The 21,329-nt window shown below is 47.2% G+C and overlaps 1 protein-coding gene across 3 annotated transcripts in view; it reads right to left on the minus strand.

The window, feature by feature from the left end:
- BDP1 (B double prime 1, subunit of RNA polymerase III transcription initiation factor IIIB) overlaps positions 1-21,329 on the minus strand; it is a 240,670-nt gene that overhangs the window by 81,755 nt on the left and 137,586 nt on the right. For all 3 annotated transcript variants that reach the window (XM_063963887.1, XM_063963886.1, XM_063963885.1), the window contains 6 exons: positions 19,005-19,075; positions 18,039-18,249; positions 17,716-17,876; positions 17,008-17,590; positions 10,621-10,742; positions 4,058-4,250 (listed from right to left, as the gene is read on the minus strand). In XM_063963887.1, the coding sequence (XP_063819957.1) occupies positions 4,058-4,250; positions 10,621-10,742; positions 17,008-17,590; positions 17,716-17,876; positions 18,039-18,249; positions 19,005-19,075 (1,341 nt within the window). The remainder of the gene's footprint in view (positions 1-4,057; positions 4,251-10,620; positions 10,743-17,007; positions 17,591-17,715; positions 17,877-18,038; positions 18,250-19,004; positions 19,076-21,329) is intronic.

Consider the following 21,329-nt stretch of genomic DNA (forward strand, 5'->3'; position numbering starts at 1 on the left):
CGAATTCCAGGTTGTAGCCTTGGGATACAATATCCATCGCCCAAGGATCCACGCCTGACAGAACCCAGACCTGGCTGAAGAGTCGAAGACGTGCCACCACCGGTGCGGACTCCCTCAGTGGAGCCCCAGCGTCATGCGGTGGATTTAGTAGAAGCCGGGGACGACTTCTGCTCCTGGGAACTAGCCGTAGCAGGCATTCTTTTCCCTCTACCCTTACCTCTGGCGAGGAAAGATGAGCCCCGACCTCTTCTGGACTTATGCGACCGAAAGGACTGCATCTGATACTGTGGAGTTTTCTTTTGCTGTGGGGGAACAAAAGGCAAAAAGGTAGATTTACCCGCGATAGCTGTGGCAACCAGGTCCGCGAGACCTTCCCCAAATAAAACTTCACCTTTGTATGGCAAAACCTCCATATGTTTCTATGAGTCGGCATCACCCGTCCATTGGCGAGTCCACAGGGCGCACCTAGCAGAAATCGCCATGGCGTTGGCTCTCGAACCCAGCAGCCCAACATCTCTTTGAGCATCCCTCATATACAAGACTGCCTCTTTAATGTGGCCTAAGGTTAATAAAATGGTATCCCTATCTAGGGTATCAAGGTCAACTGACGAGGTATCTGTCCAAGCTGCAACTGCACTACACACCCATGCCGATGCTATTGCCGGTCTGAGCAAAGCACCTGTATGTGCATAAATAGACTTTAAAGTAGTTTCCTGCCTGCGATCAGAAGGATCCTTGAGGGCTGCCGTGTCCGGAGACGGTAGCGCCACTTTCTTGGACAGGCGTGTTAAAGCCTTGTCCACCCTGGGTGAGGATTCCCAACGTACCCTGTCCTGTGCAGGGAAAGGATATGCCATAAGAATCCTCTTGGGAATCTGCAGTTTTTTATCAGGAGTTTCCCAAGCCTTTTCAAATAACTCGTTAAGTTCATGGGATGGGGGAAAGGTTACCTCAGGTTCCTTTTCCTTATACATGCGCACCCTCGTGTCAGGGACCGAGGGGTCATCTGTGATATGCAAAACCTCTTTTATTGCAATAATCATATAATGAATACTTTTTGCCACCCTCGGGTGCAACCTCCCTTCATCGTAGTCGACACTGGAGTCAGAGTCCGTGTCGGTATCAGTGTCTGCTATCTGGGATAGGGGACGTTTTTGAGACCCAGAAGGGCCCGGTGACCCAGCCGAAGCCGTGGATCGACTCCCTGCTCTTTCCCTGGACTCTGCTTTGTCCCATCTCTTATGTAATAAGGTCACATTTGCATTTAAAACATTCCACATGTCCATCCAATCATGAGTCGGCGTTGCCGACGGCGACACCACAATCATCTGCTCCACCTCCTCCTTAGCTGAGCCTTCCGCATCAGACATGCCGACACACTCATACCGACCCCCCCACACACACAGGGATAGTTATAAGGAGACAGTTTCCCAATAAGGCCCTTTGGGGAGACAGAGAGAGAGTATGCCAGCACACACCCAGCGCCAACTGACACTGGAAAATAATGTCCCAGATAATAGCGCTTTTATATTAAATTACTGTGTAATACACTCACTGAGCCTTACAAGTGCCCCCCCCTCCCCACCCCCCCCCTCCCCCTCCTATTTTCAGCCCTGTGTCACAGTGTTCAGCAGGGGAGAGACCGTGGAGACAGCTTCTCAGCAGATCTCTGTGGAGAAAATGGCGCTGGTTAGTGCTGAGAGACCAAGCTCCGCCCCCTCCAGCGGCGGGCTTCGGTCCTGCTCAAAATATCTCAAACTGGCGGGGGATTGAAAGAAATACTGCCTCCGCAGTATCTATGCCAGATGTAGAGGCTTTATTGCTGCCCAGGGCGCCCCCACCCCTGCGCCCTGCACCTATCTGTGCCCGCTAGTGTGTGTGTGTGTGTGTGTGTGGGAGATCTGAAGTCTTCTGCCGCCTTGAAGTCTTCTTTTCTTCTTATACTCACCCGGCTTCTATCTTCTGGCTCTGCGAGGAGGACGGCGGCGTGGCTCCGGGACGAACAGCAAGAGGAGACCTGCGTTCCGACTCCCTCTGGAGCTAATGGTGTCCAGTAGCCTAAGAAGCAGAGCCTATCACTTAAGTAGGTCTGCTTCTCTCTCCTCAGTCCCACGATGCAGGGAGCCTGTTGCCAGCAGTGCTCCCTGAAAATAAAAAAACTAATAAAATTCTTTATCAGAGAAACTCAGGAGAGCTCCCCTGTAGTGCACCCAATCTCCTCTGGGCACAGGATCTAACTGAGGTCTGGAGGAGGGGCATAGAGGGAGGAGCCAGTGCACACCCATTCTAAAGTTCTTCATAGTGCCCATGTCTCCTGCGGAGCCAGTCTATACTCCATGGTCCTTACGGAGTCCCCAGCATCCTCTAGGACGTAAGAGAAAAACATGTTTACCTGCAATATGTGGTCCTGAGGAAAGGGCAATTAATTACGCCGTAAGGGCTGGAGGACGCTTCCGAAAGGTAACGTGTAACCTTGAGAGACCATTCGTCTGACCAACTGGATCGCCGTCGTCTCCATCCAAACTGTACCAATAGACAGAAGCTTACTTCCCCCTCCCTGCGATATTCCAGGTGGTAGTCGGCCTATTCATTCAGCAGGCTTGTCTTCAGATTTAGGGGTAGGCTGTCTGGTAGCCCAGGACTGCTTACTACGGGGACTTAGATCCTTTGGAGGACGCATCCCTAGAAATTAGACTATGCATGTCCATTGGCATTTCCCTGAGGGTGAAAGCAACTAAAGGTAGATGTTCTAGCTTTAGGAAGTGCTGCAAAGGGAAGGAAAACAGTTTTAGATGCCGCCAAGGTGGTGACTATTTTGTCTAACTCCTGGCCAAAGAGAATATTCCCGGAAAATGCAAGTGACTCTAAGGCTTTTTTAGAATTCGCATCGGCCTGCCAAGAGCGAACCCAGAGGGTTCTCCTGGTTGCGACCCTAGCTGCCGAAACGTTAGATGCCAATACTCCAGAATCAACGACCACTCCTTCCTACTAGTACCAAAGCTGAGACCATCCTCAAGATCCTTGGGCCAGCAGCCGACATCTTTTGCCACTCAGGTCGATGCTAAGGCTGGATGCGTGATAGCACCCACATTAGAGTAAGTTGTTTTAAGGAAGTTTTCAATCTTCCAATCAGTGGGATCCTTAAGGGAAAAAGCATCCGGCATAGGGAGGATAGATGGCTGAACTAGTCAAGCCACAAGGGCGCCCACCAGAGGTGGGATCTCACACTTGGATTGTTCCGTATCTGGCAACGGATAAAAAAGGTAGCCATGTGCTTTGACAGCCAAAAGCATTGAGTAGGCTGAGCCCATGCTGCTAGGAGATCATGAAGCTGTGCAAAAGCCGGAAACTCTGTTATTTCTCACTTCTGGCACTAAAAGACAGGGACTTTGGATCAAGGAGTTCGGTCGCAGTCCTCAACGAGGAAGAGACTTAACCTCCCTGACCAAAGCCTCCACATCTGCCAGAGACAGCGAATCCTCATATAACGAAGAAGTCTCCCTTCAGAGGTGACAGTGACAATAGCTTTGTGGTCTGGGGAAACATCAGATTTAGACTCAGCCACCGATAAGGGAGTAGAACTCTCCCATCTGAATGGCCTACACCTGGACGTCCTGTCTCCGTCCAGTAGCTGCATCAACCCCTGCACAGACTGCGCAAATGACTGCATCCACTGGGGGTTCCACTAAAGCTAACAGGACTACATTGGTGGACAACTAACTGTGGGCACGCATGGCACTACATTAAAGGGGTGGGGTGCGCAAGAGCTGTAAGAAAAACTGGCTTGCTGGTGGCCAGGGTATGCAGGAGAGGGAGCCTGAGCACGCTGGGAAAAATTTAGTAACTATTTGGTGTCCAACCTCTCCAGCCATTACCCAGTGTCCCTGTGCACCCTAGTCTTTATATGAAGTATATATTAATATGCAAATCTTTGTTTACTGGCTAAATATCTATTTATGTAAATGTCTAATATCACAGCTGTTTTTGAGAACAGTTTCCAATTTTGCAATGAGAGGAGAGCGCTTGTAGAGAGGAGAGCTAATACAAGGCCTCTTACTGTTGTTGTAGCTGCATCAGGTTCCAGGACTTTCTCCACACAGGTCTCTCCTTTAGGTGGACTCTTTGGTAGATTAGGTGAAGTCAGTGCATCTCTCTTAGTTACTGCTCGACATAGGTTTGGCTTTGGTCTCTGAAACCTGCCTCTTGTTAGAACAGCAGGTTTCAATGGTTTCTGGAGCTCTTCTGTTAGTCTGGTAACAGTTACAACAGAGACAATTTAATAACATACTTACTGCACATGGTTTATACTAAATGATTAGCAAATAAGGGGCCTATTTATCAGCGACGGATAAAACTTGTTGCGTATGGTAATTGGTGCCCCAGCCAATCAGCTCCAAACTGTCATTCAAACACATGACGGTTAAAAGCAGATTGTCTGGTGCACCATTTATCATAAACTAGTTTCATCATTCACAACACGTTTTATCACTCGTTGATAAAGGAGTCCACAAGTTTGAGAAATAACCTCTACAACGAAAGATTAATTAACTTATAACATTTTCTTTAAGACACTGAAAATTATTATTTTCCAATGGGAACTACGTGGTTTTGAATGTCCAGAGGGTATGATGTATGCATGGCACATACCATGTTTTCCATTTATCAACAATACTATATGCCACAGTGAAACTTCCGCCAGTATTTAAGAGGATTTACCTGTCCAGTGAGGACCAGAGCTTACCCCCTCCTCCGCAGCGTCCCTTGCTGAGATGCAGGCAATTTTTGCATTCTTTATCACTTATGTTTGTAAATGTCATGTTTTTAACCTCTATATTTTGCTGTATGTGTCCTACCACAAGGACCTTCTTTATATTAATATAAGCAATAAAAGCTACGTTTTATCTTTACAATTAATTCAACAAATAGATTTTGTGCACCCAACTTAATAACCGCCTTTCTAGTTCTTCTTATGTGTTGAGATGCAGGCAGCCAGATGCTGTTAGTGATCGGTTACTGGCTAATGCACATTGTGCTTCAACACAGAGAGGACTCAAGAAAGCCTGGAAAAGGCTTTGCTGAAGCCAGAAAGGTTTTGCTTAGTTCCCATTGCCAGTAACAGATAGTAACGTTTAATGTATGCTAGCAATAAACATTAGTAAACTGAGTTTACCACTGTTTGCTAAATACTGGACAGGTGTCATTACCCCTTTAGCAAGTGCCAATATGATTTCCAATACTGGGAGTAAAGGCCCATACACATTAGACGATGTCGCTCTGTGAGCGACATCGTCTAACGTTTCCCCCTCCCGGGCCGGCCGGCCGGCGGCCGCCTGTACGCACTGAGCGATATGACCGCTCATATAACTCAGTGACGTCACGCCCCCGCCAGCCCTGCATGAAGGTCGTGGACGACAGTCCACATCCTTCATGCATGCCCTACCGACAGCGACGATCGTTGCGACCCGCGGGGCCGCGCATCGGTCGTCGCTGGCGGCATACACACTTAACGATAAAATGAGCAACGTCGCTCAAGGAGGGGGAAAATGAGCGACGTCGCCCATTTTATCGTTAAGTGTGTACGGACCTTTAATGACAATGTTGTCCAAAGAAGCAAAATGAAAACAAACGAAAGTCCTAGGAGGCTTCAACAGCTTATTTATTATTAGGGAGGCAATCTACTCACACAGTTATCACACAAAACAGACAGAAGGGAATACTACTGTACAGTAGTGTTGCCGAATGTTACACAAATAGAATACTGTAGAAAAAAATACAGCACAGCAACACATTTTGTATTGATGAAGTTCAAAAAACACACATTATATATTATGCAAGAGAAAAAAGAATTAAGTGAGAAAAAAAAGAAACAATTGCAGAATAAACTCTTTCTCCGGCAGGGTCCACAGGTTATCCACAGGATAACAATGGGATATGATGTAGCGACAGCGGATTTGCACCAATCAAAGCTTTCCGGCCTCCCAGCATGCAACGGGCCCGTCCATATATCCCTGCCCACTGGCTCAGGCAAATCAGTTTTTTGTTTGGTGCGGCAGGAGCCGGACCACGGTCAGAGGGTTGCTGGATTCTTAGCAGCCCCAAGCTTTCTTATGTTATTTTTATAGTCTTGAGTGATCTTTCTTAACAGCGTCTTATACGCATATTGGAAAGAGTCGCTCCAACAACTCTCTGCCGGGTCGCGATAACACTTACCCACGAGTACAGTGCTGTTTCGGCGGGCGTCTGCGTCAGATATACTTGCAGGTCCATCAGACGTTACCAGGCTGTGGCCGGAGCACTGGGAGAAGGTAAGGCATCGGTTCCGAGTAGCACATGGAATACGGACACAGCCGCACTGTTTTGGGAGACTACCAAACAGTAGCTGACGCGCCGCCACCACGGGTGCTCCAGCGCTAGGCCTTAGGTATCAGAGGCTCCAGGAATAGTATGAGGCCGCGATCCCTAAGGTTGATGTCAGCAATGGGGAGTCAGACGCTCTCCTGGTCGCCCCTCCCCATGGTTCATGACCAGTTTCCGCAGAGACTCCTGCCATGAACTGTTTACTCGCTTCCGTCTCAGACGCTACCAGCTACCCGCGGAAACGAGGGGACCCGGTCGCACCATAGGCGGCTGTATGACCGTGGCGTCTGTATTCACTGATTGCTACCACGAGGGGACCCGGTCGCAGCATAGGCGGCAGCGTGACCGGTGCGTCCGAGTTCACGAGGGCCCGGTCGCAGCATAGGCGGCTGTATGACTGTGGCGTCTGTGTTCACCGATTGCTACCACGAGGAGACCCTGTCGCAGCATAGGCGGCTGCGTGACCGGTGCGTCCGAGTTCACTATAGCTTCATGGAGTGGCAATGTACACTAGTAGCGTCTGGATCCACTCAGCGTTTGCTAACGTATTGATCGATCCTGGAAGCGAGGTAAGTCTCCCTGTATCCCACTCTACTGAGTACGGGCTATACAGCACTAAATCTCTATCTACTGTTTTGAGTATGAATAGTTATATAAGTGCCTATTGCCCATTACTGTTGTTTCTGTCGCATTGCGTCTGAATATGTTACATATGTTAAACATGATTCAGTAAATGTGTTCTCCTACATACTTAAAATATTAATGTAGTGGACGATATGCTCATACTGCTTAATATACTAATGTATAACAGTTCCTCTGGCAAACAAGGACAAGGTTTTAATTCAACCTGGCTTAGTCGGAAGCCAAATGAGGCATTTCGACTCATGCTCAATCCGAAAAATGCTGAGCAAATACATTTGGAAACATGGAATCATTATGTTCCTTATGTGTGGCATGGAGCCAGGGGGGTTTATGGATCCCTGGAGATACAGGAGGCTTACCTACATGTTCCTATACTTTTGTCCATCAGTGTTATCCAAGGTTCGGCTATTCCTCCAGAAAAGCATTTTTAAGTTTAGGCTTTACTTTCTGGGTTAGCCACAGTCCTCGGAGTATTTACCAGAAATATGGGGGTAACAGCGCTTTATCTCCGCCAGCAGGGGTTAAGGTTTTTTCCCATACCTAGGATCTTTTAATCCTGGCACAGTCACAGAGATTGCTCTGGTCATCGGCAACAGCAATAACGACTTGCAGGCAAGTGACTCATAACTTGGAGAAAATCGTCTCCAGTTTCGTCACATCAGATGACTCACTTGGGGGCTGTACTGGATCATGTCTGCAGAGAGTAATTTTTTACTTCGCAATAATAAATCCAAGGTTCACTATAGGATTCAAGAATCGCCACACAGTCAAACGGTATCTACTCACGCAGCAATGCGGGGATGGATTTGATGGTATCTGCATCAACAAGAGCGAGTATGCACAATTCCACTCTAGGTCTCTGCAGCGTCCGATTCTTACCTAGTAGAATCTACAACCACGCCACACTGGATATGCCCAGCTGGGGATACAAGATGTGGTAAATATTAATGGATTGCATCAGATAATAAAGACAGACTAAGGTACTTACGATAAAAGTAAGAAGGTCATTAGCCTGGTGGCTACAGACATCCCAGCGGGACAAAGGAAAATCCTTTTGATATCAGATTGGGAAGATTCTGACACTAGGATTAGTGTCAGGGAGATTGTGTTTCTAAAGTGCTGTCAATAAAGGTTGAAACCTCGGGCCATATATAGGGCACCGGTGTAGGCACGGGACAGTCTTCATGTGAAAACCAGTCCAGTTCCGCTCGGACAAGACAACGGCACTAGAGTACCTCAACATCGGGAAGTAACTCTCAGCCGAAAAGGGGATGAAGAAGGTAAGTCACATACCTAAGAGGATGGATTTCATCATCCAAACCTTGTCCGATGTTTTCAGTGCGAGAATCATAAACAGGTAAAATTGACTTTTTCAAGTCGATACACCATTCAGAGGAGTGAATGGGCTCTACACCCAGAGATCTTCCAGAATCTAGAAAACAAGTGGTGCATGCTAGAGATGTATCTCAGAACGTCTTGGTTGAACAACAAAATACTCACATATGGGTCAAGAACAAAGGATCCCAGGGCGATCATTGTGGATGCCTAATCGGTGAGACAGGACCTTCATCTGGAGGATGTGTTTTCCTCTAAATACCCTATTACCCATGGTGGTGAGTAAGTTAAAACAGGAAGAATAGCAGAGAATGGCAATGGATGCTCTACTTCTGCTTCCTCAACGTCCAGACCTACTAATGCAGGGTACTGGTTATCAAAAACATGTGGGTCGGCTGTCTTTGACAGCGTGGCCATTGAAACCTTTATCCTCAGGTCAAGAGAATACTTTCAGACAGTTTCAGTGCAAGGAAACCTTCTTAGCTCGCATATATCACCAAATATGGCAAGCCTATATTCTTTGGTACAGTGAAAGAAAACCTACAGCCACACCACACTTAACATGCCTAATCTCACCAGATCTGTGAAGCCATGCAGTGTTGGACCTGGTGAATACTTGGATGGGGAACATCTGCAAACTCCAGTTGCTGTAGGTGAATGGTCCCAAGAGTTTTTTTTTTTTTGTTTTTTTTAGAGTTCCAGGATCATAGCATTCCTTCAGACAAGAATGAATGGCTTCCTTGAGAGAAGCAAGGGTCGGCATCGACTGTAGAGTTCCAAAAGTAAATAACCAACTTACAGGATGTGCATTTTTTTCCCCCAGGGTATGCTGCGCATCAACCTTTGGTTGTTTTTCCTACAGTGCCGTGGGACTTGGTTAGCCCTGAAAATCCTTCAAGTTGCCCCATTTGTACCACTTAATAATATGAATTACAAATGGTTGACAACTAAAGTGTCTTTTCTACTGACTGAGTAGTCAGCTAGAAGAATATCAGACTTAGAAATTGTCATATTGTTCCCAGTTCTGATTGTTTATTCAGAGAAAGTAGTTCTCAGAACTAGAGTTCCAGGATCATAGCATTCCTTCAGACAAGAATGAATGGCTTCCTTGAGAGAAGCAAGGGTCGGCATCGACTGTAGAGTTCCAAAAGTAAATAACCAACTTACAGGAACTAGATCTGGGTATCTTCCTAAGGTAATGATTAACTTCCACCTTAACAAAAGGAAATATTGTCCCGGCCTTTAAGAGTCTGGACCTTTTCTGCGGGAGATGCATTGCTGGACGTGATCCGGGCATTAAGGATCTACGTAGATGGTACCAGTGTCATCAGAGACTCATTTTCTCTGTTCATTCTCTATGGATTTCATATGAGAGGATGACCTTCTGGTAGGCAGACACTGGCAAGATGACTTCATGTGACGAAGCATATTTTCTAGATAATCTCCCTATTCCAGCTAATGTCTCTGTTCACTTTACTCGTAAGGTAGGTTCTTCATGGGCAGCACAATGTGGTGCTTAAACAGAACAGGTATGTAAGGCAGCCATATTGTCTTCCGTTTACACAATCAATAAGACATTATGCTTTGGATACCTTTGCCTCTCACGATGCTGAATTCGGGCGAAGGATTCTCCTAAGCATCAGGACCGTCCCCACCGCTAAACTGCTTTGGGAAATCCCATTGTTATCATGCGGATAACCTGTGGACCCTGCCGGAGAAATATACGTTATGGTATTTCTCCTAAGTCCACAGGTTCCACAGGGATTCCACCCTGACGCACCTGATTTGAGAATCTTTATTTACTCACCTCTTCCTTCTTGTACGGAAGGGTGTACATCTGTGTTCTTCTCGCCTGATTAGGGTTCTATATAATGCTCCTGCATTGAGCTTTGGAATACAACTAATTTGCCTGAGCCAGGGGGCGGGGATATATGGACGGGCCCATTGCATGCTGGGAGGCCGGAAAGCTTTGACTCATTGGTGCAAATCCATTGTCGCTCCATCATATCCCACTGTTATCCTGTGGACTTAGAAGAAATACCGTTATCAACGGTAAGTTCTTACCATAACGTATATTTTCTCAAGAGATCATTTTCCACCATTTACCACTGAAACATGCCTGGCTGTACAGCAGTCTTACTGTGATTGTGGGGTGTAAGTGGATACTGGTGTAGGTGTAATTTGTACGTATTTATTGCAGCATAATTAGCTGTGAGTTTATATTATTACTCGATAGAATATCTATACTAGATGTCAAACAGAATGACGTTCTAAACAGATACTTACTTATCACTGCCTTTTGACTCCAGATCTCCTTTTAAAGAGTGTTCAGAGTCTGATGGCCGTAAGCAGGACTCCTCTTGTGCACCGCTTTCACCTGAGAGGACTTCATTTACAAGCTCTGCAGACTACAATCAGAAAATAGGAATTTAATTACTCACTAGTAAATCCTTTTCTCGTAGTCCGTAGGGGATACTGGGAATCCATTTAGTACCATGGGGTATAGACGGGTCCACTAGGAGCCTTGGGCACTTTAAGAATTTCCTAGTGTGCGCTGGCTCTTCCCTCCATGCCCCTCCTTCCAGACTCAGTCTAGGAAACTGTGCCCAAGGAGACGGACACACTGAGAAAAGGATAGATAAGGAAAGTGGTGAGATTACGAACTAGCACACACAAAACAAGAGGAAAGCCATGCTAACCAAACTTGAAACAGGAACAGCTGAACCAAACATTACTGAACCAAGTAACAGTGCAGGAAGAACAAAGCACTGGGCAGGCACAGAGTATCCCCCACGGACTACTAGAAAAGGATTTACCGGTAGGTAATTAAAATCCTATTTTCTCTTATGTCCTAGGGGATACTGGGAATCCATTTAGTACTATGGGGAAGTACCAAAGCTACCAAACCGGGTGGGAGAGTGCTGAGGTTCCTGCAGAGCTGATTGACCAAACTGAAGGTCCTCAGAGACCAAAGTATCAAACTTGTAGAACTCTGCAAACGTATTCGAACCTGACCAAGTACCTTCTCAGCAGAGCTGTAAAGCAGAGACACCCTGGGCAGCCACCCAGGAAGAACCCACCGATCTAGTAGAGTGGGCCTGTACATATTTTGGAACCGGCAAGCCTGCCATGGAATAAGCATGCTAGATTGTGAGCCTCATCCAGCGTGCAATTGACTGCTTTGAAGCAGGACACCCAATTTAATTGGGACCATAAAGAACGAACAGCGAGTCCGATTTCCTGTGATGAGCTGTTCTCTTTACATATACCTTCAAAGCCCTCACAACATCCAAATATTTTGAAGTAGCAGAGGTGTCCGTGACAACTGGAACCACAATAGGTTGATTGATGTGAAAAGCGGACACCACCGTAGGAAGAAATTGCTGACGAGTCCTGAGTTCAGCTCTGTCCTCATGGAAAATTAAGTAGGGGCTTTTGTAAGATATTGCCCCCCAGCTCCAACACGCATCTTGCTGAAGCCGAGGCCAGCAGTGTGATGGTCTTCCATGTAAGGTACTTTACGTCCACATCCTGTAACGGTTCAAACCAGTCCAATTGGAGGAAGTGCAGAACCAGACTAAGATCCCAAGGTGCTGTAGAAGGCACAAAGATAGGTTGGATGTGCAAAATACCCTTCTAGAATGTCTGGACCTCAGGGAGAGAAGCAAATTGTTTCTGAAAGTAAATAGACAAGGCCGAAATCTGGACTTTAATGGAGCCTAGATGTAGGCCCACATCCACTCCCTACTGCAGAAAAAGCAGGAAACGTCCCAGATGAAAATCCCCCGCAGAATATTGTCTGCTTTCACACCAAGAGACATACTTCTTCCAAATACGGTGGCAGTGTTTAGACGTTACCCCCTTCCTGGCTTGGATCATAGTCGGGATGACACAGACGCCCGTCGAGACAGCACTTGCACCGCGGGTAAGCGTTGTTGCGACCCGGCGGAGTGTTGTTGGAGCGACTCTTTCCAATATGCGTGTAAGACGCTGTTAGGAAAGATCACTCAAAAACAATGTAGTAAGACTATAAAAATTAAATAAAAAAAGCTTAGGGCTGCCAAACACAGCAGCCCTGTGACCATGGTCCGACTCCTGCCGCACCAAACAAAAAACTGATTTGACTGAGCCAGTGGGCAGGGATATATGGACGAGCCCGTTGCATCCTGGGAGGCCTGAAAGCTTGTGATCGTTTGGTGCCAATCCGCTGTCGTTCCATCATATCCCATTGTTATCCTGTGGATAACCTGTGGACCATGCCGGAGAAATATGTTTCCTGGCCTGAACCATGGTAGCAATAACTTTTATGGAAAAGCCCTTGTGAGTTAGGATGTTCCGCTCAACCTCCATGCTGTCAAACAAAGTCGCCGTAAGTCCGGGTAGACGAACGGTCCTTGTTGAAGAAGATGTCTTCTCATTGGCAGAGGCCAAGGGTCTTCGACGGACATGTCCAGAAGATCTGCATACCACGCCCTCCGAAGCCAATCCGCGGCAATCAGAATTGCCTGGACTCTGATTCCTGATCCGCTTTAGAAGTCTTCGGATCAATGGAATCAGAGGAAACGGGTAGACCAGACGGTAAGGACAAGGCGACGTCAGTGCATCTACTGCCCTAGCTTGAGGGTCCCTGGTGCGCGAGCAATACCAGCAAAGCTTCTTGAGTCGAGAAGCCATCATGTCTATTTGTGGGCAGCCCCACCGGTTGATGATCTGCTGAATCATCAGATGATAGTGCCCCCACTCTCCCGGGTCGAGATCGTGAGGACTCAGGAAGTCCGTTTCCCAGTTATCCACTCCCGGAACGATGATTGCGGACATTGCTCTTGCATTTCTTTCTGCCCAGAGAAGTATCTGACACTTCTCGAAAGCAGGCCTTGCTTTTTGTCCCTCCTTGTCAATTTATGCATGCCACCACCGTAGCGTTGTCCGACTGAACTTGGATCGCGTGAGTAGAGGAGAGGCCTGAAGCAGAGCACTGTAGATCACACGAAGTTCCAGACTGTTGATCAGCAGTAGGGCTTTGTGGGCTGCCCACCTGCCCTGGAACCGAGCCCCCTGGGTGACAGCTCCCCATCCTCTCACACTCGCATCTGTCGTGAGGAGGATCCAATCCTGAATCCCAAAACTTCCGACCTTTCAGTAGGTTGGAGGACTGTAGCCACCACAGAAGGGAAATCTTGACCTGAGGTGACAGCCGTATCATCCGGTGCATCTGCAGATGTGAGCCGGACCACTTGCTCAGGAGATCCAATTGAGATGCTCTGGCATGGAACCTTCCATACTGGATCACCTTGTATGAGGATACAATTTTCCCCAACAATCTTATGCAAAGATGGATAGATATTCGAGTAGGCCGTAGAACCATTCAGACCATCTCCTGGAATGTTCTCGCTTTGTCCTCTAGGAGGAACACTTTCTGTGCCATAGAATCCAGCAACATTACCAGGAACATTACCAGGAACAGGAGCCGCTGAGTTAGCTCCAGGTGGGACTTCTGTAAAATGAGGATCCACCCATGGTGTGACAGAAGTTGGATAGTGTGGTCTATATGGAGCAATAATAGCTCCCTGGATCTCGCCTTTATCAAGAGATCGTCAAGATCAGGGACAATACTGACCCCCTGGACCCGGAGTTGGAAAATCACCTCCTCCATCACCTTCGTGAACACCCTCGGAGCTGTGGACAGGCCGAAGGGTAGCGCCTGGAACTGGTGATGATCGTTCAGCAGGGCAAACTGGAGGTAATCCTGGTGAGGCAGCCAAATCAGGATATGGAGATGGGCATCTTATATCCAGTGACACCATGAACTCCTGTTCTTCCAGGCCTACAATCACTGCTCGCAAGGATTCCATCTTGAACTTGAAAACCTTTAGGTAAGGGTTCAAGGATTTTAGATTCAAAATGGGCCTTACCGAACCGTCCAGCTTTGGTATCACGAACAGGTAGGAGTAGTAAACCTATCCTTGTTGAGACTGGACCAACTTTAGGATGGCCCGTTGCAGCGTAACACGCGTATTCTCCAAAACTGGAAAGCTTGATTTGAAAAATCGTTGATGAGGAGCGCCTTCGAACTCCAGCTTGTAGCCCTGAGAAATGAGATCCTTTACCCAGGTATCCTGGCAGGAGCTTTCTCAAAAGGGGCTGAAGTGACACAGCCAAGCTCCCACCTCGAGATCCCCTCGGGGTGGGTGGGCACCGTCATGCTGAGGCCTTAGTGGAAGCAGAACTGGTGCTCTGTTCCTGAGAACCTGCGGTTGCTGGTTTTCTTGTCTTACCTCTGGTGCCTCTAGCCACTTTGGAGGCACCTCTGGCCCTAGATCTAAATCTGCTAGACCGAAAGGACTGGGAAGACGGCCCTGGGTAGGAACGACTAGCCGGTGGGGCCACAGAGGGGAGAAACGTGGATTTCCCCACAGTAACTTTAGAAATCCACGTATCCAACTCAACCCCGAACAGCCACTCCCCTGAGAAGGGGAGAGACTCCACACTGCACTTGGAATTTGCGTCCGCTATTCACTGACGCAGCCATAGGGCTCTGCGCGCCGACACTGCCATGGCAGTAGTCCTAGCATTAAGAGCGCCTATTTCCTTGAGAGAATCACACAGGACACGTGCAGTGTCTTGGATGTGTCTTATGAGGGTCACAGTAGTAACCAGGGGCATATCCCACCCCCAGGACCCTCCTGAATTTGAGTCGCCCATGTATGAATGGGAATATGTCATCCAGCAACCCGCTATCACAGGTCTTTGGGATACGCCAGCCGCTGTGTAAATAGACTTTAGTGTAGTTTCTATTTTTCTATCCCCAGGGTCCTTTAATGTAAAAGGAGCCCGGAGCTATCAGTACCACCTTATTTTGACAGGCGGGAGACTGATACGTCCACGGCTGGGGAATCTACCCAATTTTTCCTACCTTCAGGAGCAAATGGGACAGTGTGCAAGAACCTTTTTGTGACGAGATATTTTTTATCAGCATTTTTCCAGGCTTGCTTAAACATGTCATCTAGTTCCGGAGAATCAGGGACAGTGACACTGAGTTTTTTTTCTGTGCCAAAAAAAACGACTGCGGTTTTGCAGCATATTCTAAAGGGATTTTTAATACATCCCTGATAGCCAGTATGAGGGGCACAATACCCTGTGCAGCAGTTAAATCCTCAGTAATAGAATCTAATTCCTCCCCCTCCTCCTTTACCTCTTCTTCAGAATTTGAGAGTAAATCAGGCAGCACACGTTTATGTGGCCCTGAACTAGGGAGGGGGGTTGTTTATCATCTGCCTTTGCAGCTAGGTCTGCAACAGCCTGCTGCAGCTGTTGTGTCTTCTGAGTATTAGCAGTGAGCTGTAATGACATATCCGCCATCATCATTTTTATGGCACCTAGCCAGGATGGCTCCTGACCCACCCCTCCAGCCTCCTCATTAACTTGGGAGGATTGGCTGCATTGTTCACACGAGAGGGAACCAGCCATAGAGGGAGAGAATCTGGCTTGACACACACTACATAATTGGTGTTTAACCATGTTTACAGGAGACAACAAACACACACAGACAAGTATTACAATAGCAAGCCTGCCTTACTATATGTGAGGGGGAGACACAGAATGAGAGAGAGACAGCACACCCAAGCTTGTCAGGCTCAGTGAAACTGCAAGCTGTATCTTTACAGATATCACAGTGAAACACCAGATTATTGTCCTGTTCAGGACACTACATAGTGTACAATAGCGGCTCTCCCCCTTATTTATACCCCTGTACCAGTTTCCTGAGTGTTTGAGAGTGTCTGGAGGAGCGGTGTGTCCTTGCTACTGCAGCTGGAAGCAGAAGGCAGCTCCAAAATGCCGCTGGTCCCGCTCTGAGGACACTCAACCCCTGTAATGGCGCAGGAGCTATGTAGTTATTTATACTGGCAATGTCTCCAATACAGTGTAAAACATCACATAAATGCTAGTTTTCACTAACGCTGCCAGTGTACACAGGGGGACTATAGCGGATCCCCCTCCCCCAGGGAGGGTTCCGTATGCCACCCCTGCGTTGCACCGCACCAAGAACCGAGGGACCCTCCTAGCGGGATCCCAGTTTGTACTCACCACTCTTCTCACCTTCAGGCTATGTTAGGGGTGTGTGGCGTGCTGTGATCGTGTTCGCTAAGGCGCACCGCCCTGCAGTACCAACAACCTCTCAGGACGGTGGTCCTGCAGCGGGGAAGCAGCTCTGACACCTTAAGAGACCGGTAACCGTCCCCCATCTAACTCCCATGGTGCAGGTATACTGTTGCCCAAACAGTATACCGACAATAACAAAGTTTAAAATAAACTGAAGAAAAAATCCTCTGGAGCTCCAGAGTGTGCATCCTTCTCCTGCGGGCACATTTTTCTAAACTGGCTATAGGAGGGGGCATAGAGGGGAGGAGCCAGCACACCCAGTTGAAGAAATTTAAAGTGCAGCGGCTCCTTTGGACCCCCATCTATACCCCATCGTGCTAAGACCCCAGTATCCCTTATGGATGCTAGAGAAATCCCCAATTATATCATCACCAGCACATCCTAGAATACGAAGAACAGCTTTAGCCGTACTGATAGCACAGACTTAAAACAACATTGTGTTGGTCCTGATGGAAGAAACAAAATGCAGACTGCCATGGATCATTGGTACTTTTACACAATACTGCTACTTACATTTCCTAAAATGGATAACTCGTCATCGCTGTCCAGGGATATCTTCTCATTGCTGTCCAGGGATATCTTCTCATTGCTGTCCAGGGATATCTTCTCATTGCTGTCCAGGGATATCTTCTCATTGCTGTCCAGGGATATCTTCTCATTGCTGTCCAGGGATATCTTCTCATTGCTGTCCAGGGATATCTTCTCATTGCTGTCCAGGGATATCTTCTCATTGCTGTCCAGGGATATCTTCTCATTGCTGTCCAGGGATATCTTCTCATTGCTGTCCAGGGATATCTTCTCATTGCTGTCCAGGGATATCTTCTCATTGCTGTCCAGGGATATCTTCTCATTGCTGTCCAGGGATATCTTCTCATTGCTGTCCAAGGATATCTTCTCATTGCTGTCCAGGGATATCTTCTCATTAGCGTTTTCATCAGAGGCAGCCCTAATACTTTTGTCTTCTCCAACTTCACTTACTCCTTTCCGACCAGAGGCCTTCAAAAGATTGGGCTTTGGTCTTCCCAGTCGTCCTCGTGTCAAGAGATTGGGTTTAATGGGAGATTTCTTACATTCAGTCTGAGACACAGACTCCGTACTAAATATAAAGGAAAGGAGTAAAATGCAAGATACAGAAGGACAACTGGGTATGATGATATGCATGTATATATACTGTGGAAAATACAGTAACCATCATTCAGAGGCTACATATAAGGAACTTACAGTGGCTTCTGACCCATGGTGCCAACTCCTGGAAATGAATCATTATCTTTGATCAATTTTAGTGAAGATAAAGGATCAGAGCATGAGACTTCTCTAGAGGGAGAAGAATCCTGGGCAGAGGTGGACACTCCATTCTCATGTAATGACATTCCAGTTCCCTGCTGCAAAATAAGAACAAATGGAATACTGTATGAAGCAATATGAGGCATCTCTCCCATTACTCTGGGATCACTTATTTGCACATTTAATTTTGAAATATATTTGAAAACCTTTAAAAACAATTCTTGAAAAGTCTCCCCATAGGCACAACCAAAAAAACATACATTTCCGGAGTGTATATTGTTCTGTAGGCTGCTGGGCAAGTCACTGTCATTTGCAGAAGGATCCCCAGCACACTCCACATCAGACTTTTCCATCTCAGCAGACAGCTTTAGTACACTGGGGTTTGGTCTCTGGGACCGGCTTCGTGAAAGAATTGCGGGCTTTATAGGGAATGTCCTTCGTTCTTCCTGAGAACAAGAGGGTGGCTCAGACCTACACAGAAACAAAAATACTTTAACAACTTCACATAATGAACAGAAATATGTTTTTGGCAAGACACTAAATAAGGACTGAATTCAACGCAAAGTGGCACAGACATCACTATGACGTCAGGCTGCACACATTATCATCTGTTATGGTAGAACATTTTTCACTCGTTTCCCCACACACCCTTATAGTTTTTTCGGGGAAAATTTTGCAAAGATATTTGCTGTGAACTAGCCTTACCCAGCTGCTTCAGAGCCACTTTGTGATCATCACTATGAACTGAACAGACTGTATTCATTTTATACCTTCTGTAATATTTACAACAGTAACTGTATAGGTCTTTCATTCGGTCTCTAATCCCCTCTGTCATAATTTTAATCCAGTATTAAGGGTTATACACAATAGGTTTAATCTTTATAGTCCGGCCATTATACTGAATACGCAAACCATTAACTCTAGAATATATACACTATTAAAAAAACAACAAAAAAAAAACAAAAACAAATGTCCCCTTCAAAACTAAAATAATTAAATCCCTTGTAATATGACTGCTTTATTTTTGTTTCAATGTTTATGCAGAGCCATTCTGTGGGCTAAACCAACACTTAAGGGAACAGGACTGATGTCTAGATAATTGATCAGTCGACACAGGTTGAGAGCACAAGAGTGTGTGTGTGTGTGTGTGTGTGTGTGTGTACACACATATGTGACAGATGTATTAACAGAAAACCCCTCTATAATTTAAATATCTTAAATCTTACTTTTCCTCAAATTTTGTTTTTTGGTCCCTGGCAGCAGCACGTGAAGGCGATATGGTGTCAGTACATGAAGGCTGTGGGACCAACAAAAAGAAAAAGTTATGAGGTACGTAGATATATATATATTTCTCTGACGTCCTAGTGGATGTTGGGAACTCCGTAAGGACCATGGGGAATAGACGGGCTCCGCAGGAGACTGGGCACTCTAAAGAAAAGATTAGGTACTATCTGGTGTGCACTGGCTCCTCCCTCTATGCCTCTCCTCCAGACCTCAGTTAGAACCTGTGCCCGGCCAGAGCTGGGTGCTCCTAGTGGGCTCTCCTGAGCTTACTAGTAAAGAAAGTATTTATTAGGTTTTTTATTTTCACTGAGCTTCTGCTGGCAACAGACTCACTGCTACGTGGGACTAAGGGGAGAGACGCAAACCTACCTGCTTGCAGCTAGCTTGTGCTTCTTAGGCTACTGGACACCATTAGCTCCAGAGGGTTCCAACACAGGCACCTGTCCTCGATCGTCCGTTCCCGGAGCCGCGCCGCCGTCCCCCTCGCAGAGCCAGAAGAACAGAAGCTGGAAGACGACGAAATCGGCGGCAGAAGACTCATGTCTTCATTTAAGGTAGCGCACAGCACCGCAGCTGTGCGCCATTGCTCCCAGCACACTTACACACTCCGGTCACTGTAGGGTGCAGGGCGCTGGGGGGGGGGCGCCCTGGGCAGCAATTGAAGTACCTTTTGGCAATAAAAATACATATATACAGTCTGGCACTGTATATATGTAAAAACCCCCGCCATTTTTTTACACAGAAAGCGGGACAGAAGCCCGCCACTGAGGGGGCGGGGCCTTCTTCCTCAGCACACCAGCGCCATTTTCTCTTCACAGCTCCGCTGGAAGCAGCTCCCCAGGCTCTCCCCTGCAGTATCCAGGTACAAGAAGGGTAAAAAAGAGAGGGGGGGCACATAAATTTAGGCGCAAATAAAATATATAAGGCAGCTATTGGGTAATCACTTATTATAAGTGAAAATCCCTGTGTTATATTGCGCTGTGGTGTGTGCTGGCATATTCTCTCTCTGTCTCCCCAAAGGACTTTGTGGGGTCCTGTCCTCAGTCTGAGCATTCCCTGTGTGTGTGCGGTGTGTCGGTACGGCTGTGTCGACATGTTTGATGAGGAGGGTTACGTGGAGGCGGAGCAAGGGCAGATAAGTGTGGTGTCGCCCCCGTCGGGGCCGACACCTGATTGGATGGATATGTGGAAGGTCTTAAACGACAATGTAAGCTCCTTACATAAAAGGTTTGATGACGCTGCAGCCTTGGGACAGCCGGGGTCTCAGCCCGCGCCTGCCCAGGCGACTCAGAAACCGTCAGGGGCTCATAAACGCCCTCTATCTCAGATGGTTGACACAGATGTCGACACGGAGTCCGACTCAAGTGTCGACGATGATGAGGCACATTTACAGTCTAAAATGACCAAGGCCATCCGATACATGATTATTGCAATGAAAGATGTATTACACATTTCTGAGATTAACCCTGTTAATACCAAAAGTGTTTATATGTTTGGGGAGAAAAAGCAGCAAGTGACTTTTCCCCCATCTGATGAATTAAATGAATATGTGAAGAAGCATGGAGTTCCCCTGATAAGAAACTAGTGATTTCTAAGAGGTTACTGATGGCGTACCCTTTCCCGCCAACAGACAGGTTACGTTGGGAAACATCCCCTAGGGTGGACAAGGCGCTGACACGCTTATCTAAAAAGGTGGCCCTGCCGTCTCAGGATACGGCCGCCCTAAAGGAGCCTGCGGATAGAAAACAGGAAGCTATCCTGAAGTCAGTGTATACACACTCTGGTGCTCTACTGAGACCTGCTATTGCTTCAGCCTGGATGTGTAGTGCTGTAGCAGCATGGACAGATACTCTGTCAGACGACATAGATTCCCTCGACAGGGATACTGTTTTGCTAACCCTGGGCCATATAAAAGACGTCGTCTTATATATGCGGGATGCTCAGAGGGACATTTGCCTGCTGGGCTTTAATGCTATGTCCATTTCTGCCAGGAGGGACTTATGGACTCGGCAATGGACAGGAGATGCTGATTCTAAAAAACACATGGAGGTTTTGCCTTATAAGGGTGAGGAATTGTTTGGGGACAGTCTATCGGACCTCGTGTCCACAGCGACAGCTGGAAAGTCGACTTTCTTGCCTCAGGTTTCCTCACAGCCTAAGAAAGCACCGTATTATCAAATGCAGTCCTTTCGTTCTCAGAAAGGCAAGAGGGTCAGGGGCGCATCCTTTCTTGCCAGAGGCAGGGGTAGAGGTAAGAAGCTGCACCA

The sequence above is a fragment of the Pseudophryne corroboree genome, chromosome 1 (genome assembly GCF_028390025.1).
Source record: "Pseudophryne corroboree isolate aPseCor3 chromosome 1, aPseCor3.hap2, whole genome shotgun sequence".
Taxonomy (NCBI): domain Eukaryota; kingdom Metazoa; phylum Chordata; class Amphibia; order Anura; family Myobatrachidae; genus Pseudophryne; species Pseudophryne corroboree.